This window comes from Chlorocebus sabaeus, chromosome 5 (genome assembly GCF_047675955.1).
Source record: "Chlorocebus sabaeus isolate Y175 chromosome 5, mChlSab1.0.hap1, whole genome shotgun sequence".
NCBI lineage: Eukaryota > Metazoa > Chordata > Mammalia > Primates > Cercopithecidae > Chlorocebus > Chlorocebus sabaeus.
This window is the reverse complement of record NC_132908.1, coordinates 52,713,805-52,738,792: the sequence shown is the minus strand read 5'-3', so window position 1 is coordinate 52,738,792 and position 24,988 is coordinate 52,713,805. Positions and strand designations below refer to the sequence as shown.

The window sequence follows — 24,988 nt, the reverse complement described above, 5'->3', positions numbered from 1 at the left end:
ACAGCCTGTGTCACTGCTCCCCATTACAGTAAGGCTGCTTCATGATCTCTCTCCACTTCCTCTCCTCCGTGTGTCTCCTCCACCCATGCCAGTCAGGTTTCTTCCGGATCATACCACTCTGCTGGTCTCCTCGTGGTCACCCATGACCTCCTCTGCTCTCCACCCAACCTCACTGGACCTCCTAGCAGCAGCAGATGGCTGCTCAGGCTCTATGACATGCTTCCTTCCCAGCCCTTTCCTGGTCCCCACTTCCCCCTGTCCACAGGCCTCTCTTGTCTCCCTCTCCCTCCCTACTAATTCCCAATGATCCCAGGGAGCAGCCCAGAGGCCCTGTTTCCAGCCCACTTCACCTTTGAATCCCGAAGGCTTCACTCACTGCCTTCTCCCTGCCCCTGGCTGTCTAAAGGGCGTCCCGCTCTTCCCAGGGACAAGCTGAATCCTTGACTCCCACCGCCCCTCCACAACAGAGAACCCCTGCTCCTCCCACTGCGCCTCCACTCAGCTGCTGCTGCTGCATCTGCCCAGGGGCTCAGGAGAAGCCCTCACGGGCAGCCTGGACTCTCTCTTTTCTCACAATCCTCTTGGCTCTACCTTCAAAATCCACTAGTTTGCAATCTTCCTTGGCTCCTACCCCAACCAAAGCTCTCTGTCTCTCACCTTGATTATGATCCTAACACTTACTTTCAGATTCCTGCCACTTTTATACTGAGGCTGAGTCGCACAGTACCGAGAGTGATCACTTAACATGTACGTTGAATCATGCAATGCCTCTGCACAAAACCCTGCAGCGGCTTCCCATGTTCCTTACGATGACAGCCAAAGTTCTTGCCAGGCCCCAGGGCCCTCTCTAGCTGCACCTCCTGATTCACACTTTCTTTCACTGGGCCCCAGGATCTTTGCACTTGCTTTATCTTCTGTCTGAATTTTCTTTCTCTGGATATTTGCAAGGCTCATGTACTTGTTGTGCTTGTTTTATGAGGGTCTTTGTCTTCAAAACCTCAAATGCCACTGCCTCCAAAAAGCCTGCCCTGATTGCCATCTGAAATGGCATCCCCTGTCCCATCCCTGTTTTTTTTCCTTATTCCATTGTATTTACCTCAATGCACTTTGACTACCTGACATCATTATATTCTCTCTATACATCTGTTTATCTGCTTGTGATCTGTGGTGGGAGCTCTGTGTCATCACAGGTGTTGCCTGTTTTGCTCTCAGATGTGCTCTAGCTCATAAGATAATGTCAGGCATGCAGTAGATGCTCAGTAAATAGTTGCCAGTTGAGTGAATGTAGAACCATACATCACCACAATGCTGTAGGAATAAAGGCAGGTTCTCAGAGATGCTGAAGCCCAGTCTTATTCTTAAAGGCTCCCTGAGAGCCCCCAGCCCCATCTCTAGTCCTGAAGGTCCTGCCATGGCATCTCTGCTCCCCACCCTCAACCTGTTCTCTTCCTCACAGCACAGGGGATGAACACAGCCGGGGTAACTGGGGTCACCTGGACCAGCTGGCTGCCCTGCGCTGGGTCCAGGACAACATTGCCAGCTTTGGAGGGAACCCAGGCTCTGTGACCATCTTTGGAGAGTCAGCGGGAGGAGAAAGTGTCTCTGTTCTTGTGAGTGCTCCTGGCACCAGGCCCAACCCCACACTGGATGTGATGCTGATGAGACCTTTTGGATACCTGTCAATCCAGCTATGCACACCTCTGATTACCCTGATACCTGGTTTCAGGACTGACGTTACTCACTGCCCAACATCAGGGGGGTGGAAAGCTAAAGACCAAGCTCTCCTTGGCCCCCAGGAAGCTCAGATCTCAGCTTAGTGTCCGGGGGCCATATGAATCTCAAGATGCAGCCTACAATGGTGGCATTCTCCTCTTCTAGCTTGGTTGAGCTCACTCTCTCTTTCTCTCTCTCCTTCCCACTCACTTCCCTTCTCTTGGGAAGTAGGGATAGGCATAAATTATGAGTGAGGGCAGGCAAAGACAAGAGGTGGACAGAAGTCATTGTTTAGTTAAAACAGAACTATTTGTGGAGGGGACATGGACAGGCTGGGGATTCCTCTGGGGTGGTCTGATGGCTGGTCCATGCCCAAGAAGGAGGCAACAGTCTCTGTGACTGTTGGGCCTAGTGGGCTAGGGGAGGTGGGCTAGAGGAAGGAGGGATGGAGCCGGGGATGGGGAGGGATGGGGCAGGGTTTGTGGGACACAGACACAACCTGGGGGTGTGAGAGGTCCTGGTGGGGTGGGGGATTGGGTGTGGGAGATACTGGGGGAGCTGGGATGAAAAACCAGATGAGTGGTACCAGGAGCTGTAGGAAGCCTTCCGCCTGCCTCGAGGTGGGCAGAGGGTCAGCCCACTGCTGGAGTCTTCAATCCTGTGTCGGTTTTATAGTGTGGTTTGATGCAGCCTGGAAGAGCGACCAAGTCGCTGACCCTACCCCTGAGCATGAACTCTCCTCCCCTCCACTCTGCTCTCAGGTTTTGTCTCCATTGGCAAAGAACCTCTTCCACCGGGCCATTTCTGAGAGTGGCGTGGCCCTCACTGCTGTTCTGGTGAAGAAAGGTGATGTCAAGCCCTTGGCTGAGGTAGGTCTCCCGCTGGATACCCCCACCCCCTTGGCTCTGTGCTCCTGAATCCTCAGGGGTCTCTCTTCTGGTGGGTTTTAGCTAATGTTCTCCTACAATCACTGAGACACCAATGGCTGAGCAGGAAGCGTGAGGAGACACCTTGATTAGCATCCCAGTTTCATAGCCGGGCAAATCGACACAGGACTTGGAAGGGATTTGCCAAGGGCAGCAGGTGATCAGGGCAGAGCTGGGACTCCAGCTCATGGCTCAGCAGGCAGTACAGTGCCCTGTCAGTGCCCACACTCCTCCTATATGCCAGGGCCTGGTGCCATGTTGGGCAGTGATGGTGTCTTGTGTCTCTCAGGGTCTGAGTCCTGTGGACCCACTTTTGGGCTGTCAGCCTGGAGCAATTCCACACTGAGTGCCTGATCACCAGGGTTGGTTCCTGGAGAATTCACTGGTTGATTCATTTGTTCACACAACAAAACTAGGTGAATAAGTGAAGGCAAAAACAAGAGGTGTGCAGAGGTCATTGTTTGGCTCAAAGCCAGATGTCCGTGTGGAGGAAATGTGGACACTATATGGCCTTATGTGGCTCTGCATTCTAGCCAAACACCTAACACCTCCCCAAACTTCTGCTATAATGTAGGGAATAGATGAGTAGTTACAGAATCACACAATTACAAAGCGTCACCTATGACAAGAGCAGTGAAGGTGAGGTACTTGCTGCCACAGCAGAATCCAGAGAGCTTTGAGTCCCGGGGCAGGAAGAGGTTACCAGGAAAGGCTTGCTGGAAAAGTGACCAATGAGTCAGGAGCAAGGAATGTCCAGGGAGTGGGAGCAGCACATGTGTGTGTCCTGTGGCAGGAGGATGCATCCCAGTCACAAGGGGGAGAGAGAGACAGGGTCGACGGGGCTAGCACAGGGAGAGCAGGGGAACATAGCAAGTACTGAGAGTGGGATCGTTGGCAGGGGCCACAATGCACAGGACCCTGGCAAGGATTTTGTCATCATCTGGAAAATGGTTGTAAGCCAAAGGGAGAGGTGATCAATGGGAATCCAGACCTAGGCCGAGGATTGCCCACTGGAGCCAGTGACCTGGAGGATTTCGGTAGATATGAAAGCTTATTTGAGGACAACGTCCAAATTTAAAGGGCTAGTACATAGGAGGAGAGAAAATGGGGATGCCAAGAATTTTTAGCATTTTTGAGAATTTTTAAAGAATTAATTGGTTATAAGCAACAGTTGCCCATTGACCCGACTTAAGTCAAGAAGGAGCATTAGCCTGGTGTGGTGGCTCATGCCTGTCATCCCTGCAATTTGGGAGGTTGAAGCAGGATTGTTTGAGCCCAGGAGTTCGCAACCAGCCATGGCAACAAAGTGAGACCTCGTCTCTACAAAAAAAAAATAAAAAAAAGAAAATTAAGCTCGGCATGGTGGTGCAAACCTGTGGGCCCATCTACATGGGAGGCTGAAGAGGGAGGATCACACGAGCCCTGGAGGTCTAGGCTGCAGTGAACTGTGTTTGCACCGCGGCACTCCAGGCTGGATGACAAAGCAAGACCTTGTCTCAAAATCTTCTTTATAAAAGTAGAATTAATTTTTGAAGGAAATAGAGGTCTGGGATGAGGTTGAGCTTTGTGAAAAAACAGGAAACAGAAATTACACAATAGTGCGAATCCTGGACTCTCTTACTCTTTTTCCTCTCTCTTTCTCTGAATGTCTTTCTCTCTCTCTTGCCCTCTACTTCTCCCGGTCCCTGTTTATTTACTCGAGAAACACCCTGGGCATTGATTCTGTCCCAGATCCTGCACCAGGCTCTAGGGGCCTGTGCACTTGCCCTGCCTCCCTACCATGGAGCCTGCCTGCTCTCCCTCTGTGCCCTTCTTTCTGGCTGCACTTTGTTTCCAGTCTGCATCAGCACCCTATCTGCCCCTAAGCTTAAGGACTCTCCTTTGGTTCCAGAAAGTAGTCAGGCTGTCTTTTCTGTTGTGAAAAATGAGCGTTTTTACGTTAGCAGCTCTCCGCCCCAATTCCAGGTCACTTAGGAGAGAGGCTCACTGTCCTGTCTTTGCTTAGATGTCCCTGGACTCTTAGAAAAGAAGGAAACCAGAGTGTGCTGGGCAGACTGACCCCAATCCCCAGGACAGGAAGAAGGGAGCCTCTCTCTCAGGACAGCTTTTTTATTTTTATATTTTTTACATTTTTTTAAAGATGGAAAGAGGTTCTTGGTGCATTAATTGGTGTTGCTCTGTGGCTTGACTTAGGACAAAGGTGAACAGACCATTGCTCATGGCCACATCTGGATGTACGCCTGTGTGGCCCTTGAGCTAAGGATGTTTATTGAAAAAAACTTTTTGTTGATTGAAAGGAATCAAAAGAAGAATAATATTTAATGAAAAGAATCAAAAGAAGAATAATATGTCATGAACCATAAAATTACATGAAATTCAAATTTCAGTGTCCATAAAGAAAGTTTTCTTTGAACACAGCGACACCCATTCATTTACCTCATGTATGTGACTGTGTTTCACGTCAACAGCAGTGTTGAAGTTGCAGCAGAGACCACGTGGCCCACAAAGCCTCAAATATTTACTATTAGGCCTTTGATGGGCACATTGCCAACCTGTGCCCTAAAGAGTCATGCTTGATTACTGCTTGCGACTCTAGTACACAAATGTGCAGCTGGAAACTTCTGGCTGTGCCACAGACGCCTCACTCAGCTGAGAAACCCCGACTGTGTCTTACAAGGGACGACATCTTGTTTATCTTTAGAACTCACTTTTAAAGCACATTCGCTACCTTCTGAGGTGCCTCTGTGTGAATCATCTTATCTAGGCCTCCTGCAATTCTGCACATGTTTATTGTGTGGGAGACACGGCACTCTCCTACATGTATTAACTCATGAGGTAGGTGCAGCCATTATTCCCATCCATGGGTGGAGAAACCAAGGCCCAGAGAAATCAGGTGGACTGCCTGCGGCCTAATGGCTGGTAAGTGGAGCAGCCAGGATTTGAAGGCAGACAAGGAAATTCAGGATTCCATGCTCTCTACCCCAGTTCCACCTCGTCTTTCTTGACACATTCAGCTTGAGATCATTATGTCCATTGCAATGGAGATAAGGTAGCAGAGATGAGAGATTACATAATTGACCCATGTTACAATTGAGATTAGTAAGAGAGGCAACACTCTGTGGGACCTGGAACCCACACCCACGGGTCTACAGTATCTTCTGCTGCTCCCTGCCACTTGTACAAGATGGGCTTGGGGTAGAACGCCACTTTCCACGTTGATGAAGTTGCGGGACGTCGCTCTTGAACTCTACCACTGCCTGTGATCTTTGCAGAAAATTGCTATCACTGCTGGGTGTCAAACCATCACCTCAGCTGTCATGGTTCACTGCCTGCAACAGAAGACGGAAGAGGAGCTCTTAGAGACGACATTGAAAATGGTAGGTGTGCCCATTCCTGTAACTCAAACCCTGTATACTTGGTCCCAGACTTCTTCATTTCAGCTGTCCTCTTGCCCTGGGACAGTTACCTGGACAACTTGTCAACTCTCAGGAGTGTCAATATCTGAATGGGGAATCTAATTTGTCCTTTTTATTGTAAAATGGCACAAATGTTAAAAAAAAAAAAAAAAAGTCCAAAAATAATATGATAAAAAATTGACCAAATTTAGTATTTGACCAAAATTTAATATTTTGCAGTTCTTGTTTTCAGATGTATTTTTGAGAAACTAAACAGTACATATTCCCTGGGGACACCATCATCCTGAATTTGGAGGATGGAGATATTAAGCTCAAAGATTTTCAGAAAGATGTCACAATTTATCTTGGTTGACTTAGAAACTGTCTGTATTAGACCTGGTGGTGGTCTAGTTTTCTAGATTTTCTGAGACTCTAACTCAGTTGTCATTCTAAGATAGTCATCTGTCCACTTAATCATTAATCCATCTACTATGATCTTCTTATCCACCTGTCTGTTCACTAATTCATCCAATTCACTGACATCTTTTTATCAATCTAATATCAGCCTGTTCATAACTTTTTATTTATCTATTTTCAATCCATCCACCATTCATGGATCATCCAGCCACCTTACATCTTCACTCCATCACCCATTCCTTCAAAACCAACAATCCAGTTATTACCTATCTTCTTGTTTTCACCCATCTATTCATGCGTCCATCCAATTCAACTGTACTCCATGCATTGACCAACTCCATCCATCCCTTCAATGATCCATCCATCCATCCATGCTCAGTATGTAGGGGTGGGTGTTAGTGGTAGTGAAACAGATATGAAGGGGACATACTCCCTGCTCACAGGGAACTATCCAAAGAGAAACACATTCGCATACTTTGCAGGTTGAGCATGGTGGCAGCACAGAGGGGAAGCATTCATTATAGTCATCAGGAATGCTTCACAGGGAAGGTGGAGGAGCCCGGTTTGAGAACAGACAGTGGAATTCGGGAGTTCATGCCCTTAACCCTTATTCCACCGTATCTTTCTTGAGAAATTCAGCTTTGAGATCATTGTGCCCATTTTAATAGAGGTAACAAAGACAGATGAATTTTGTAATTGCCCCATGTCACAGTTCAAATCAGTCACAGAAGCAACACTGTGGGACCCAGAACCCACAACTGCGCCTCTAGAGTATCTTCTGCCACCCCTGCCATCCTCACATATTAGGATTGTGGGACTTGTGGACCTTTAGGATTGATGGATGGCCATGGCAGTCTCTCATCACAGGGAAGCCCAGCAGGAGAAACATCCAGAGGACACAGCACCCAGGGACATTGCAAACTATTGCCTTTGAGGGGGAATAGTTTGAATTCCAAGTTCAAGAGTAGCCTGATCCCTGGATTCTATCCTTGGACCTGAGGCTACTCCTGGGTCTCAGGGCCAGCCTCTACCACTGGACTCTGCTTGTGTTTCCATGGGTTGAGTCCAATGTGGTCTTGGGGCTTAGGTCTTGGTTCAGGCTCTAAGTGACCAAACTATTCAAGGAATTAAAACACACCTGTTTTCTCATGCCTGGAAGGAGGAAAATATCCCAGCAATTCTGTATGCAGCATCAGAGGACCCAGTTTAAAAGGGAAGAATTGAGTCTTTGGGTAACCCATCCCTAAGATCCTGGGACATCTTTTTGAGTTTTTCTGAGATCTTGTGGAAGCGCCTCCATGATTACCCACTCTCTCCAGTACACACACATATAGACACACAGACACACACACATAGACACACACACACAGAAACACACACAGGCACACACACAAAGAGACACACATAGACACACACACACACACACACACACACACGCTCCTGGCTAGTGGGACTATAATCCTTAGTGGAGGAACCTGCACTGGTCAGACATGTGGGAACTGCAGTGCAGCACTACAGTCACTGCAATCTTGGTGAACACACACCAAAGAGAAGCATGGGGTAGGATGAGTCTCAGTGAGCTTGTATGAGTCAGGACTTTCTAATGGGAGATGAGGAAACTCCCCCAAGTGCCTTGAACAGAAAAAGAAATGTGTTGCAATAGCGTTCTCGTGTAAACTGAAAATCTCCAGAGTTGATGCCTTCAGGCATGGCTGGATCCAGATGATCACAGGATATTATCGAAAATCTACCATTCTCTATCCTTCAGATTTGCACATCTCTGTGCTGGCTTCACTCTTAGGCAGATATGTCTCCTGGGAAGGTTAAAGACAATGGCACTAATGTTCTATTGCTTAAAAAATCTGTTTCTAAACAATTCCTGCAAAAGTTTTGGGGTAAACTCTATTGGATTGACATGGGTGTATGCCCATCCCTGAACTAATATTCATGTTCAGGGAGATGGAGCCCCCTGGGTCACATATAGATATCTGAATTCATGGAGTGATGGGGGGAGAAGGAGATCTCTGAAGGAGAATTGATGGGTTCTTCCCAGGGGAAGAAAAATGGGAGAAGGATGGGGAGCCAGTCAGCTTCAACGAGCGGGCTTCCTCTCCAGAGCTCCACTGACTCTGGATCAGAGTTCCCAGGACATCCTCCCCATGCTGGCGCCCACTCCTCCCTGCTATGCCTTCACCCTGTGCTCAGGCCCAGCAGAGCCGGAGTCCTGCCCACTTCCTTTTGGCCCAGCCAGCTTGGCACCAGGAGGGAGAACCTGACACCTCTGTTGCCCCAGTCACCCAGCTCAGTGTTCTCCTGGGAAGCCTCTAACCCACATCCTCTGCCTTTGTCTTCACAGAAATTCTTCTCTCTGGATTTACATGGAGACCCCAGAGAGGTAAGGACCTTTTGTTTCTCCATTACAGGTTTTGAGTCTTAGCACCTTTAAGCTCCAATTAAGAGTGAAAGAATCCTCTCTTGGGTAATTATAGTAACACCTGTGTGTTTGTTGCTGAGGCCCAGAGAGGCGTAGTGACTCACCTGGGTAACACAGCCAGGAGGAGTAGTGGCAGGCCTAGAACCCATTTTCCTGACTTCCAGTCCAGTGCTCCCAGGCTTCACCCCTGCGTGGAATGGACTCTGCCCACTCCACTTCTTTTTTACATTTTCCGCTCCCCAAAATGGCACTATGGGAGGAGGCTGAACCAGAACCTTCCACTCTCAGGAAGCAGAGATAGCAGGGATGGTTAGGCATGGAGAGGGGAAGCCTGAATCTCAGTCCAAGGACACTTTCCTCCTCCCAGCACACAGGAAACTCCAACATATCCTCCCGTTCTCCTCACCCCCACCCCCACCTCCCAGTGGGTTGACTGTTTCTGGTGACATCACCTCTGCAGCATCTTACAATCCTGTCCTCTATGCTGCCTCCCTGGAAGTCACAGCACTCTCCTTAAAAGGTCTTGGGAGGAGTACATGAGATTCATTCAGTAAAGACTTAATAAACACTTCATATGTGCCAGGACTTGTTTAGGAGCTGGGGATAAAGGAGTGAAACAAGAAAGATTCCCTGCCCTCTTGGGACCCTCCATTACAGTGCAGGGAGAGTGCAATAGAAAAGCAAATCAGGTGTGTATTCTGTTTGATGGTGTGCAGCATTAGGGGATAGAGTTTGTGGGGGGTTTCAACTGAAGTAGCAGGATCAGGGAATGGGTCAGTGAGAAGGTGGCATTTGAGCCAAGCTCTGGAGAAGGTGGGAAGTCAGCTGTCAGGAAACCTGGAGAAGCCTATTCTAGGCAGAGGGAACACCCACTGCAAAGACCTGATGGAAGTGGCCAGTTTGGCTGGAGAGGACCAAGTGTGCAGATAGACTGGCTTGAGGCTAAAGAGGTTAATGGGCGGTGGGAGAGGGGTCATTCAAAGTACTTGGATTTGGATTCAGAGCAAGACGGGAAGCCTTTGGAGGTTTTGAACAGAGAAGTCACATGATCTTAGATGTCACAAAGGTCTCTGCCTCTGGTGTTCAAATAGACTGTAGGAAAGGGGCAGAGTGGATGCACTTGACCAGCTGGGCGGCCTCTGTGTTGCCATAATCCAGGCCAGGGCTCCTGGCTGCTTAGACAGGGCTGTGGCAGTGGGGATGGGAGGAGTGGTCGGAGTCTGGATATCTTGGAAGGAATAACTGAGAGGATTTGCTGATGGACAGGATGCAGCGAGTAAGAAAGAGAGGGGAGTGGAAGATGCCCTGAGTTTTCTGACATAAGCAAGGTCATGCCCACACAGGGCAGGCAGTTGAAAACTCTGAGTGGACAGCGGCAATCACTTGTCATTGTTGCTGATGGCAGTCTTCCATATGCTTGCTGCCCAACCGGGGTGCTCCTGTCTCTTGCCTCAACTTCTATATCTTCTACTTCACCTTCCATCCCCATTTCCATGTCTCTTTGTGCAGCCAGACTCGCCTTCCTTAACAGAGTTAGAGGATGTCACCCCCACTTCTTAAAAGCCTGGCCTTCCTTATGAGACAAATACCCTTCCGTCCATGAAGTTAGGCCTTCAAAGCACACCTGCATGCTCACTGTGTGCCGGACTGTGCAGAAGGTAGGCTCTGCACCTGTCCCTCCCTCTAGACTTTGCCACATGGCATTTCTCCAAGCCCAGAACTCTTGGGTGTTTCTGGAATTGACCCTGTACAGTGACACCTGTGTCCTTTTGCTCATGTGATTCCCACTATTTAGAAATTCTCCCTCCTTTCCTCACCTGTCAATATCATTCAGTGCCCAGAGCCCACCACAGGCAGGCAGCGCCTCCTCCACGTCGCCTGCCCTGCATCTCCTTCCAGAGGGGTTGCTCCTTTTCTTGGCCTCCCAGGGCAGACCTTCCTGGAGAGCTTCTCAAGGAGGCCAGACTTGCACTCCCATCCTGTTCTGTATTTTCAGTCATATTGGATTAGGATCTGTACCTTTTCCAGCTGGGTCTGGTCCACTTCACAAAACATCTCCCCCAGGCAGCCTGAACTAGCTCCTCAGTCATTGGCTTTTGTAGAGCAGACCAAAGTCCCGCGAGCCATAGGGTCTCAAAGACTAGGAATTGTCCAGTTCCATCTGATCTCCAGGAGGGAAATACAGCCCATGGGGCGGGAAACTGGGAAGATGGCACAGAGGATTGGGGTCTAGGAGAGGAACCCGCAGCAACCCTGCTAACAAGTAATACCTAACATTCACTCAGCCCTTCCAGACACCAGATGCTGTGCTAAGTATTTCACATGTGTTCAGCCATTTAATCCTCATAATAACTCACCTCGTAGATGAGAAAACTGAGGCCCAAACAGGTGAAACTCCCGGCCAGTAAGTAGCAGAGCCAGGCTTCAGATCCAGTTAATCTGCTTTCAATGTCCATGCTCTATCTTAGCAACTACACCATTGTGACTAAATATGAAATATAAAAATATAACTACCCAGGACCAGCTGCCCTGATGGCAACACGTGAGTCAGGCTCTCTCTAATCTGTGACGGCATAAAAATTATTCATCAAAGGTAAAACCTAAAATTAAGACATGGATCAAAATACTGTGAGTTCATCACTGATTCTTTTCTTCAAGATTTTCTCTCTAACAGGGAATCAAGTCTTAATCTAGGCTCCTTGAGTGATGATGGTTCAGTACCTCCTCAAACCCACCCATGGATCAGTAACAGCTCTTGTTTATATTCAGATAGATAGCAACATCTCTCCTCATTAATCATGGATTCTGCGTTTATAAATTCACCTGCTTGCTAAAATGTCCTTGTAACCCCAAAATCGATACTGGTGGCACTTTCATGGTCACATGCAGGTCACACAGGCAGGCACAGAACAGGGGAAGGTGGATTTGCATGATGGGCACGTTCCATCTGAGATCCGGGGAGGTAACCTCTGTCTTCTCGTTTCGTCTCTTGTGCTAACAAGTGTCCTCTTTGTGGTCTATTTAGTGCCATGTGTTCTGCACATTTGTGCTTTTTGTGGTGATGTCATTGTTTAGAGTGGCCCCAAGAGGAGCGCGGCCTTCTGGCATTCCTGAGCTAAGCAGGCTGTGCTGTGCCTTACGGGGAAGGTGCCTGTGTAAGACAAGCTTGGGTGAGGCAGGAGCTGCAGTGCTGCTGGCCATGCATTTGGTGTTGAAAAATCCACAAAATAGCACGTTCAGAAAAAGGAGAAGGAAATTGGCCAATTCATACATGAGGCTGTGATGGAAAGGGCTAAAGTAACACCTCTTGTGTGGGATGGAGCTGTGGAAGTGTCTTTCAACAGAAACCCACACATAAAAGAAGGTTGATGAAAATGTTGTGGCCAGAGGTTTGCAAGAGCCTAACCCGGTATTTCCCCTTTGAGTGATGACTCTGTATTCTCTAATTCAGCACTCATGGGAGCTTTATCGGAAGCAACTTCCAGGACTACCAAAAATCAACTGTGGATAGAGAGAGGGAAATGCATGCGCTTCAAATTGAAATATATAGGCATGTAATTTTATATAGATAATACATATATTTCAATCTGAGTGAAGATTTCTTCCTCTCCTCATCACCTGACCAGTGTTAGCCTCTGCCTGAAGTTCTACCCCTGAGTCACAGAGACCTACCCCACTTAAGTTAGGACCCTGAGAATATGCAGCCATGGCCCATAGTCACGCCAGTCTGTGGTACCTGTCTCACCCTCAGACAGGCAGAGTTGGGGACATGGGTGTGACCAGGGAGGGAATCACAGGCACTGCATTGCTCTCTCCCAGAGTCACCCTTTATTGACCACCGTGATTGATGGGGTGCTGTTGCCGAAAACACCTGAAGAACTTCAAGCTGAAAGGAAGTTCAACACTGTCCCCTACATGGTTGGAATTAACAAGCAGGAGTTTGGCTGGATTCTTCCAATGGTGAGAAGGCACAAGATTCTTGGAGGGACTCAACCATCCCCATCAGCCCTCTTGTCTCTGGTCCCAGGAGTGCGTCCCTCTCTGAGCCCCACTCTGAGTCCCTGGCAGCTGTCCCCTTCAGCAGGAGTTACCATTTCCATGGAAACCTTCTCTACAATTGCACAGTTGTCATCTGGGTGTCAAGGCCCTGGGATTCCCTCTCCCTAGATTCTCTGATTGTCTTCCTATTGAAAAATCCTCAAGTGTCTGCTCTGGGAGGGCCAGTAGAGAAAATAACTGTGCAGATGGGAAAACTGAGGGGCCTAGGGTGGGGAAGGAGTTGAGGAGTACGGAGAGGCAGTCAGTCAGGGGCTTCCTGTCTTCCCACCTCGGGCTAGCTATGCATAGTTCCCCAGAAAATCACTCATGTTCTTCATCATCTCATTGGAAATATCCAAAGAAAGTGGCTTCTTCTTGAGTTACTGTTGACTTCGAGGGAATAGTAGACATCAGGGTCTACTTGAGAGTGGAGGGTCAGAGGAAGATGAGGATGGAAAAGCTACCTAATTGGGTGCCATGATAAATACCTGGTGATAAAAGAATTTATACAGCAAACTCCAGAGATCCAAATTACCTATGATCAAACCTGCACAGGCACCCCCAAATCTAAAATAAAAGATGGAAACAAATAAACAGAAAAAGCGATTAACTTCTAAAAGTAAAGAAGGGTTCTCCTTCCAGTTGAAGATAAACAAAGCTGACCCTGGTTAAAGTTGTAGGATGGGTTTATTCAGTGACATGATTACAATAGGGAAAACAGTCCAGCATGGACAGGACGCACATCCCCGAAACAGAAGCCTGGCAATGTTTCATAGGCCAGGTGTGCCAAGGGAACTGTGGTCTGTGGGGAGGGGCTTGGTCCGTGTGGCTAGGCCACCTGGATGTCTTCATCCTGGCTCACCTGGGGCAGAAACAAACTTCTCTTATCTTCAGGACAGGAAGCCATGTGTTAGACTGCAGGATGAAACCACTGAAGTCAGCCTCTACTCCTTCCACAGGGACTGGGAAGATCAGGAGTGAGCTCCCTGAATGTTTGCATTGCAAAGAGAAGGCTCTCAGGTCCTCCAGGAAACAGGGTTGGGTGGTAGATTCACACCCAAAGGGCAGAGAAAGGGTTTATCATTGCAGGTTTTGTAAAGTAACTGCTCTAATTGGGTTCAGCGACCTTTCTGCTTCTGTCCAGTTTTTGGCTGGAGCAGAGTAAATTGTCCTGGCAGGGTTGAGCCTTCCCAGGCAGGTATGTTAAGGATACTGGGGTCATTCTAGGGACACAGCCTTAAGCTGCTATAAGCGATGCTAGAGTTTGGTCGAATCTCTGAGTGCAGAGGTTTGGGAAGAAATGTTATGTGCGTAGAGATGTGCAGTTCGCCCCTCAGAAGGATTTCAGAGGTTCTACCAAAGATCAAAGCCATGAAGGCAGGATCTAAGGCTTTCAGTGTCATCTGTGACACATGGCAGTACTTGGGAGGTCTACATCCTCTTCTCCAGAGTCCTCCATTCCACACTGGCCTGGCAGAAACCTTGGCTCTCCATGTCACTGACCACTATAGAGATCCCAGACACACACACACACACACACACACACACACACACACACACACACCCCGCAAAATACTGCCACAGCTTCTCGAAAATTTTTTTCTTTTTTTTTGTAATCTTTGCAATGCTTGAGTTTCTGGATATAAGCCCATTTGATTAATTGATTTTGCCCATTTCAGAAAAGACCCATGTCCTTAAAAGCCCCCCAAATTAGAGGAGTTTCAGTCTGCATTGGTTTGGTTGGTTGGTCAATTTGTTTCTTCTCGTTAATTCCCAATGATTCATAAATGCTTAACTTTTTTTTAACAGTCGATGGGCTATCCACTCTCCGAAGGGAAACTGGACCAGAAGACAGCCATGTCACTCTTGTGGAAGTCCTATCCCCTTGTTGTAAGAATCTAAGAATCGTGGGAATTGGCTGAGCTGCAGAGAGGGACAATGAGTTGCCACAAATCGTAAAGCAATTAAAAGGCAAAATGAAGACTGGGGACTCAGGGTTTCCCCCATCTTTCCACCTTTCCCACTTTACTTTCCATCCTAGCAGGGAGTTGCACAGGGCTGGTAAGGTTCACCATTGAGACAGGCCTTTCCAGTGGGCTGGAGAAGCGGCATTACTCACCAGGGGATTGTGGCCACTTTATTGATCTATTTCAGTACATTACTAAGGAATTGATTCCAGAAGCCACTGAGAAATACTTAGGAGGAACAGATGACCCTGTCAAAAAGAAAGACCTGTTCCTGGACTTGATAGCAGATGTGATGTTTTGTGTCCCGTCTGTGATTGTGGCCCGGCACCACAGAGGTGAGTCCCAGAGGTCGAACAGGGGAGGGACATGGACCCTACCAGCTTCTGTATCTGACCCGCCTACCTCCCAGCATAGACAGACCTGGAAACAGCCGAGGGTCAGGCTTCAAAAGCTGATTCCATATGTCATGGCATGAGGTTCTGTCTTATTTTGGTTTATGCCAGCAGCAGACTGAGAAAAAAAATCCAGAGGCAAGTGGTTTTTTAAGTTGGTGATCCCAGATAACAGCAATTGGGATGTGGGGAAGTGAGAGAGGAAAGAGATGGAATCCAATCCATGATGCATTGCCGAGGGAGTATCCACTGTGGACAACTGGAGCTGGGAAACTCAAGGAAACATGGAGAATACAGTGCTCAGGGGCATCCCATCTGAGTGGCGAGGGAGACAGGGTATTTGTCTCCCAGCTTCTGCTTGTCATTGGTTGAAGGCTCTTGCAAGGAGTTGTTTATTGCCTGTGACTTTGACCTGCTGCCCACAAGGGCAGAGTAGTCTCTTGTGACCAGACAAAGGCCTCAGGTCAGGAGCTACAGATGCTGGAGGTGGAAGTCAGGCTGGCATGACCAGGAGGAGGGGATATTGGTGAGACACTGACAGCATCTGCTGCAAGGGCTCCATGCCTGGAGTGATCGTGGGACATTGGGCGGCTGTGGGACAAACACTGAAAGATGAGTCGTTGAAGGTATTTAAGGTCCAAGCCGGCTGCAAACAAGTTTGTTAAGTATTGGAGCTGGATAAAAAGTGGGAGCCCTGCATGGGATCCGGAGGATTGTCCAGGACCAAGAAGGCCAAAGGGAGGAGCCAGGGTGGCTGTGGGGGAGGTGGTCTGAAGAATGGCAATGTCTGAGACTGGCTTTTTTCTATCTTGCTGTTTGCAGTAATGGGCAAGCACAGGTCCAGGGCAGGGTCTATGCAGGACCTTCTACCACTGACCCAAGGCTGTGTGGGTGGGGCGTGAAGTTAGGGATACGTGGACTCATCTAGAGGGAATAAACAACTCATGCAAGAGCCTTCAACCAGTGTCCTTTCCTGGGTGCCAACTAGAGAGGGCTCACAGGACTCTTCCAGCTCTCATTCGCCTAGCCTGCAAGCCAGGAGATGTCCTTTCTCTAACCATCCTGGAAGGGTTTTTAAATTTGGAACTTCATAAGCATGATAAAAACTAGCTAAAGCTGATCTAACAGGTGCCCAGACACTGGTTTGCACAGGAGGGGGCCTGATTAAACCCTATAACCAGGACCACTGCAATTGAATCTGTTCTTTCTTAAAGTTGACCTTGCCCCATACTGTGCATCTCATCTATATATAATGTTCGCATCTCCATCTTCTGATGGTTTGAGCAATACTGAACTTCTGTTTTTCATCTGATTTCCCATGACTTTGAGTTCAGCATGTTTTTTTGTCTTTTTTTTTTTCCCCAGGACAACACAGATTTTATCAACTTTCCCCTATTGTCGTGTCTCACACTTTTTGATAAAAATAACATTTCTGAATATAAAATTGATATGTAAAATTACAGAAAGTTTCAAAAATATGGAAACACAGAAAGAAGAAACTAGGTATCACTCATAATTCCACTATCTGGAGGCAAGTGGTATAAATTTTTTGTTTTCATCTGAAGATTTTCCATGTCCTATATACTTTAAGAACCAATTTTATATTTTACTTTTGTTCATACAACACTATGTTGTGAGGATTTTCTGAATGTTGATACAAACTCATCAAAGCATTCCTTCTTCCATGGAATGGCTGCATTAAATTGAATTTAATATTCCTATCCTATTATGCATTTAGCCTGGCTGCTCACACTCTGATGCTACAATAACATTGTGCTCAGCCTAATGTTCGTAAGTCTCTAACCACATGTCTAACAATTTTCTTTGGATAATTTTTAGAAGTGAATAACTATGCTGGACAATAGAAATGTTTTAGAATTCTGAGCAACTACTGCAAAATTGCATTCCATTGCATAAGAATGTGGATCTCTTAATTTTCCCTGTCATTTGGGATGCTAAGGTTAAATACTAACATAACACTGCCAGTTTCATAAGCCTTCCCCACCAACAAGAAGCACATCAGCCTGTTTTAATCTGCATGTCTTTCATGACTAGCCCTCTCATTGTCTCTGCTTCTCTTATTGTGCTGAATTGTCATTACCCATATCTGCGCCCTACTTTCCTCTGAAGACTTGTGATTGTAAGAATTGTATAAATATCAATGGCTTTAACCAAAGAGTTTTACAAAGTACATTTTGGGCAGCATGCTGCCTATAATAAGTTCTCTCATTCCCCAAAACTCTTTCTTCTATGGTTGGCTCTGAGTTTCTTTGGAAAATCTTCAAGGGGCAAAGGTGAGGTCAAACCCTCCATTTAGCAAGTTTTGCTTGACCTCGAAGCAGTCATTTAACAGGTGGATTACAGAGCCACAGAAGGATGGCATCATCCCAAGCACGCTTCCTGCTGAGCTGAGGGTGCAGTGAAGGAGACTGACAAAGATGAGCAAATAGATTCTTCTTCATTCTCGCATTGAAATGACATGTGCGGGTGGGGCATGCGGTTAGGGATGGGTAAGCTCCCATTGTTAAATCCTTTTGTGGATGAATATTTAAGGATGTAAAGAAATAATGGCTGGAGGTGGTGGCTTATGCCAATACTCTCAGCACTTTGGGAGGCTGAAGTGGGAGGACTGTGAGGGCCTAGGATTTCAAGACCAGCCTGGGGAACATAGTGAGATCCTGTTTATACAAACACATTTAAAAAGGAAATAATTATACTACAAAATACTGAATATAATAGATGGTATATATACACTACAAAATCATATCATCCCAGGTTTATATACATGAAAGAGAGATATGCTAAAATCAAAAAGAAACATTATCTGAGTGGTTGAGTTATAGTGATATTCTAAATTTGATTGTTAATATGGATTTTAAAATGATATAGGATATGGAAAAATTTTAGAAGGAAATACAAAAAATGCATAGCCCTTGTCTCAGGTAGTGAAATTATGAGTGATATCTAGTTTTGCTTTATGTGTTTCCATATTTTTGTCTCTTCTAATTATTCCTAGTTGTTTTAATTTTATTTTCCAAATTTCTTACTGTACCCAAAGGGGAAGACATTCTAAATTTTCTCCACCAGCCTGGCATTGCCCTGACTCTTTCCTTCTTAGTGTCACTTCTCGGTGGGTATCAGGACCAGTGCAAAGTGCTGAGGCACAGGGCCGGGCGGCCCACGAGGTAGCCCTGAAGGGGCAGCAGTGTGTGGCTCCAATGAGCCAATCATTGGGAAACTGGCATCTTCTTGGGGCTGGGACAGGAGAGCTTTGTTGCTGGGATAGGAGGGCAGAGCAGAAGGAGAGAGGACAGGGGAGAGGCAAGGTCACCCTTGGTCAGCCCCTTCTTTTCTCTGCCAGGACTTTAATGCCTTCACACCCTAACATTCCCAGGCCAGGCAGGCAGCAAGACACATGGGGACAGTGAGATATAAAGCAGTGAGCGCCACAGATTCCGGAGACACAAGAGGCAGATTGTTCCTTCTCTGCATATGTTTGTATTTAAATAGCCTCACATTCAGACAAGCAACTTGGATTTGCTTCAGTCTTCTCAGGATGGGTGAGGAAAACACTGGAAATGCTCAAAAGGAGGTAAAACAGATGACACCTGTCAGGGTGGAGATGGCGTCCAAGTGAATGAATGTGAGACTGTTATCAGTGAATTGCATCCAGTGTAACCAGTTGTAGAGAGATTTTCTTCTGTGAGAATGCACCAGCAGGCAAAGGTTTATGAGGCTGAGTCAGGGTCCCTGCACTGGCAGTTATTTTAAATGAATAGACCCAGGATTTTCACATTCGTTCATTAAACATTTGTTCATTGAACAAATATCTGGCTCAAATTCCAGTTCCACGTCAACCAGCCATGCAGCCTGGAGCACATCACTGAGCTTTCCTGTGACTCTGTTTCTCTACTGTGCTGACAGCCTGAGGTTTCCTGCAGAGCTGGAGACCTTGGTAACCTCCAGGTGTGTGTCTGGTAACATGAACTGAGCATGAATCCTTGTCTTCTCAGATGCTGGAGCGCCCACCTACATGTATGAGTTTCAGTATCGTCCAAGCTTCTCATCAGACATGAAACCCAAGACGGTGATAGGAGACCACGGGGACGAGCTCTTCTCTGTCCTTGGGGCCCCATTTTTAAAAGGTAATGGCTCTTTGCTGTCTGTGAGCTTGGAGTTGGGAGACCTGGGTTCCAGTGTTGGTGTGGTGAGCTTCAGCAAGTTTCTCCTGTCCTGTTCTTAGTTTCCTGATTCTCCATAACAGGGTTGAACGTCATTGGGTAGTCCCTGGGCTTCCTCCCACTCTAACACACGTGAGGCAGGATGTGTATTCATGTGACCTCTGCACAGACACTCAGAATCCTGGGCTGTGTCATCAACAAGATAGGTGGTGGGACACATGCAGGGCCCTGCTCTAGGTTGAGAAGTCACCGATCAATTTCCCTCTCCCAGAAGTGCTGAAAATACGAGTGAGGGTGAGGTTAGAATTGGTGTTAACCCTGAGTCAGGTCTAATGTGTGTCTGTTTGTCTTTCTGTCTGTCTCCAACAAAAACTCATAAACCTTTAAATTTAATATATGTAACAATTGTTAATTTGGAAATCACAGGATGCATGAATTTGGAATAGGAGACTTTATTTTTGATATGCTTTATAGCCAGCAAGGTGGCCATCCCACAGCTGGGAAGGTGCCTCTGGCCAAGCCCAGACATAGGTTCATTGATCGAGGAGGGGTTGGGTAGGAGCTTTATGTGAATGGATTTGCTAAACACACATGTTCAACAGGTTACAGGAGGAGCAATGGATATTCATGAAGACAGTCCTGACACATGTGTATTAAACACGCATGTAACATGGCCCATGTTTACCTGGTGGTGGAGACCTAATATTTAAATATATTATAATTAGGACCTGTAAGTCCAAAGATCTTCTTAGGACATAAAGCCCAGCAAGTGAGCAGCCTCTGTACACCGGCCAGGTCCAGTGCATCGTTGGTGATGTTCTTATGTGGAAAAAGTTACTGAAGTCAGTCTCTTCTGCAATCAAAGCCGTAGTTAAGACTGGAGGGTCAGGTTTCTGTTTGTCTGCGTATCCCAGCTGCAGCCGTTGTAATTGTTTTCATTTTGCTTAACTCCAAGCCAATGCTTGTTTAGCTGCCAGAGAAACAGAAGCGCCTCATGGCAGTGAGAACAGAGTGGATTCTTTAAGGGTAGAGATATAGGCCTGAACCCTTGCCCGACGTGGCCTTAGGTCTGATTTTTAATTTGGTGTCTTATTGCCACAAAGAGTGTGTTCTGTCAGAATGATGACCTTTATTTTATTGCTGATGCTGGTCAGTGGTGTCTAAACCACAAAAGAGATGGAGTATTTTGAGGCGTGTCTGACCTCCTGTCCGTCCCCAGGCAGGAACACAGTTGAAGGATTTTCTGGACTCCCCTTAGGCCAGAGAGGGTCTGTTCAGTCAGTTGGGGGTGTTAAGATTTTATTTTTAGTTTACTTTATACAATATTTTAAAAGGTCCTCTCACAGTGTCTTCTAAACCTTAACTCTCAGCAGTTACAGATCACATGAGACTCACCCCGCAGCTGCTCAGAACACACCAACGCCTCTGGGCATCCCACTGTGCATGCTTAGGAGCCTTTCGGCTCTGTTGTATTTCAGAATGTGAATTGTAGGAGTGTGCCAGAGAGTCAGAAAAGACCCAGGAGAGAGCAACCCTGGGAGGTGGGGCTGCCAGAGGAAACCCTGGGGTGTGGCATTGCCTGTGACCCTGATCAGGGAGGAGGCAGGCAAGGGTCACAGGAGACAAAGGCAGCCAGCACATGGAAAGACGCATGCCCATTGCTGAGCCCTTAGTCAGATATGCTCAAAGGTAAAGTACACACAGATCCACTAGGATCTTTTAAAATTGCACATCTCAACTCAGTGGGTGTGGAGCATTCGCCAAGACTATGTTTCTAGCAGGCTCGCACGTGATGTTGATGCTGCAGGTCTGCGGATCACACTTTGAGTCACAAAGGCTGTTTTTCTTCTTCCCCACAGAGGGTGCTTCAGAAGAGGAGATCAGACTCAGCAAGATGGTGATGAAATTCTGGGCCAACTTTGCTCGCAATGGGTGAGGCTCTTGGCAAAGACAGAGCAGGACTGGTGAAGGTGGGGAGCGGGCTGAGCATGCCTATTGGGAAGGGGCAGCTTCTAAGGTTCTAGTGATCAATCTCCTGACCCTGTGACCGTAGCACTCTGACAATGAGAGCTCTCTACAAATGGAGAGGCCACTCCCGGAGATAGTCAGCTCTCCATCTCTGGAGGTATACAAGCCTCTTGACAGAGATAACTTGGGCATCCTCACACATCTCAGAAGATTGTTGGGAACACACAGCAGCTGTGGGGCAATTCTATTTGATTCTGTTTCTAGAAACCCCAATGGGGAAGGACTGCCCCGCTGGCCAGAGTATAACCAGGATGAAGGGTACCTGCAGATTGGTGCCAACACCCAGGCAGCCCAGAAGCTGAAGGACAAGGAAGTGGCTTTCTGGACCAAACTCTTTGCCAAGAAGGCAGTGGAGAAGACACCGCAGACAGAACACATTGAGCTGTGAATAGAAGATCCAGACAGCCTCGGGCACCTGGAAGAGCAAAGACTGGGGTCTTTTGTGAAAGGGATTGCAGGTTCAGAAGGCATCTTACCGTGGCTGGGGAATTGTCTGGTGGTGGGGGGCAGGGGGCAGAGGCCATGAAGGAGAAAGTTTTGTATTTGTGACCTCAGCTTTGGGAATAAAGTATCTCTTGAAGGCCAAAATAATGCTTGTGTCTTGTACTGGAGATTAATCCATTGTCCTCAGAGACAGAATGATGATGAAATAGGCAATGTGAGAAGGAAGGTGACTCTTCTGGGGATGACCGGTCCTCAGGATGAGCAGAGCCCAGAGGGCTCAGCCATGGATGGTGCTCAGGGGAACTCGGCCTGTTGCATGTTTCTGGGCCCCCAACAATTTCCAACAATAGGAGTTGGGATGGCCAGAGTGTAGCATCCAGACCCTCTATTCGGAGTTGATTGTGGAAATTGACATGGCCCAGGCTGAGAATGTGCCTAGATCAGGGAAGAGGGAGACATGCTGAGGTGATCCTGTGGTACTGTTGCATGGCATTTGCTGATGCTTGCACAGGCCTACAACACCTTTCTGAGTATGTGCACTAGCCTCTCAAACCCCCTCATGAGGCTGAGTCTTTCAACAACTGGTCTAAACTCCTTCTGTAGCCTGGACCACTTCTGGTGCGGGGAGTGACCACTTTGGAGTAAGTCTCCAGAGGGTCATCCTAATCCTGCGTCTTTCAGTATCCTATGGGTGATTTCTGGATTCTGTTAGTACGTAGAAAGCTCTAAAGCATGTCATAACCGCCTTATCAGCAAGAGGAAGCTGGATTGTCCTCAAAATCATAACTTTTCCTGCACCAAAGAGCTGAAGTTGCAAGGCACATGGTTCCCTTGAAATTGAAGGGAAGACAAGCACCTAGAGGGAGCGGTGTGATGTGAACACTGGCTTACTTCTCACCTGCAGGCAGGGGACGGGGTGACCATAATGAGTGGAAATAACTCTATGAATTTCAATCAGTGCTGAAGGCCCAGTGTGGGCCACTGTGAGAGTATATCTCCAGGAACCATGGACCCATGAGGAGGTTGACTCCCATCACATACTCTACTCCATTTGTATCTATCAGAGCCCATGAGAAAGATTAGGGTAGATTGTAAGACTAGAGAAGGTCTGCCTTCAGGAATGCAGGCATGAGCCCTGCTCACACCCTTCACCCTAAAGAACAAAACCTTCAACCATTGTGGAATGGCCAACAAATCTTGTCCTCCTCAAGGTACTGGTAGAGACATATTGAGATTGAAGATAAGAAATCTTTTAAAACTCTGTAGCCCTGGGAGAGGAATAGGGAGACATCTTGGGCCCAGATTATTGGTCTTTTACCACTGGGGACGGTCAATATCTCAGACAAAGCTCCATCTCCAACAGCAAGAAACGAAGGTCCTACATAAGGTGGAGGCTGGATCACGACAAGAGAAGGCATTCCTGGCTGCTACCATGGAGTCAGCATGTCCCAGGTAACAGAAATGTACTGCAGGGGGAGAGAGCAAAGCATGCAGAGCAACCATCTAGTAAAAGCAGGTGCACAGGAAAGGCCTAAAGCTGAGAGTGGAACAAGGTATTAGGAAAATCCTTCAGAAAACCAGCCCTTACACAAGCACACTAGAACCAGCAGTAGGAAGCACTGGAAGCATTAGAAACAGATGGTGCATTCAGGATAGCCATAGCAATAACGAAGCTCTTCCCTGATCACCACACTCAAAATACACACACACACACACACAGACGTGCACACATAAAATCAGTGTAGCAGCAGAAGAAAAGATATGTCCATTTCCTGTCACGGATACTACTTACTTCAGTTTCAACTTACTTACCCATGATGTCAAGTATTGAATTCAAAATCACAAACCTTATAAAGGAAGCAAAACCTATTAACAAGAGACAAAGCAGTTGGGCACAGTGGTGCATGCCTGTAACCCCAGCTACTTAGGAGGCTGATGCAGGAGGATTGCTTGAACCTGTGAGTTCAAGGCTGTAGTGCACTGTAATTGCACCTATGAACCACCATCTGCACTCTAACCATGGTATTACGGTGAAATAGCATCTCTTAGAGTGAGAGAGAGAGAGAGACACAGACAAGCAAAACAATCAACAGAACCAGATTCAGAGATAACCTAGGTGTTAGACTAACAGACTGGGATTTTAAAATAACTATGTGGAATACTTCTGTGAACATATGGGTAGTTTCAGTACAGAGGTAGAAACTATGAGAAAGAAGCAAATAGAAGTGTTAGAAATGAAAAAAATATAGTAACAGAAATTAGAAATGCCTCTAATGGATTCATCAGTAGATCTGACACAGCTAAGGAATGAATGAGTGCAGCTGAAGACAGGTCAATAAAAATTACCCAACTTAAAACGAGGAAAATCAGTGAAAAACAAAAGCCAGAGAATCAAAGAACTGAGAGATAATATCTAATGGTCCAACATATGCATAACTGGAATCCCAGAAAGAGAAGACAGATCAAGCAGAAGAAAATATTTGAAGAGATAATGGCTGAGAATTTTCCAAAACTAATGACAAACATCAAGGCACAGGTCCAAGAGCTTGGAAATCCCCAAGCAGGATTCAACACCACCACCACCACCAACAACAACAGCAACAACAACGTACACATTTAGACACACACTGAGAAAATATTGAAGGGAGCCAGAGGAAAAAGACATTGCATACAAAGAAAGAGATTAGAGCAGACTTCTCTTTGGAAACTATGCAAGCCAAAAAATAATGGAGTGACATCTTTAAAGTATTCAAAGGAAAAAAATCTTTAGAATTCCACATCCAGCAAAAACACTGCTCAAAATATACAGGGAAAAATGTTTTCAGATGAACAATAGAGAGAATTTATAATTACATACTTGTGCTATCAAAAATATAAAAGGAAATTCTTCATGCAGAAGTTACATGATACAGACAAAAACTTAGGGCGATGATCATGGGAACCCTCGGCTGGTAGCCAGTTCCTCAGAAGCGCAGGTTAGTGCAGAACAGGCCTCCCTCTTTTCTCACTTGCAGTTCTCGAGAATAAATGTAGAATGTGCTAGGATGCAACGT

The 24,988-nt window shown here is 46.9% G+C and overlaps 1 protein-coding gene across 2 annotated transcripts in view; it reads left to right on the top strand.

Annotated features, from left to right (window-relative positions):
- LOC140711676 (liver carboxylesterase 1-like) overlaps window positions 1–22,082 on the top strand; it is a 32,531-nt gene extending 10,449 nt beyond the window's left edge. For both annotated transcript variants that reach the window (XM_073015387.1, XM_073015386.1), the window contains exons 5-14: window positions 1,457–1,610; window positions 2,475–2,582; window positions 5,912–6,016; window positions 8,808–8,846; window positions 12,705–12,845; window positions 14,733–14,813; window positions 15,078–15,225; window positions 19,296–19,427; window positions 21,323–21,395; window positions 21,696–22,082. In XM_073015387.1, coding sequence (XP_072871488.1) covers window positions 1,457–1,610; window positions 2,475–2,582; window positions 5,912–6,016; window positions 8,808–8,846; window positions 12,705–12,845; window positions 14,733–14,813; window positions 15,078–15,225; window positions 19,296–19,427; window positions 21,323–21,395; window positions 21,696–21,879 — 1,165 coding nt within the window. In that variant the 3' untranslated portion in view covers window positions 21,880–22,082. The remainder of the gene's footprint in view (window positions 1–1,456; window positions 1,611–2,474; window positions 2,583–5,911; window positions 6,017–8,807; window positions 8,847–12,704; window positions 12,846–14,732; window positions 14,814–15,077; window positions 15,226–19,295; window positions 19,428–21,322; window positions 21,396–21,695) is intronic.
- The last annotated feature ends 2,906 nt before the right edge of the window (window positions 22,083–24,988 follow it).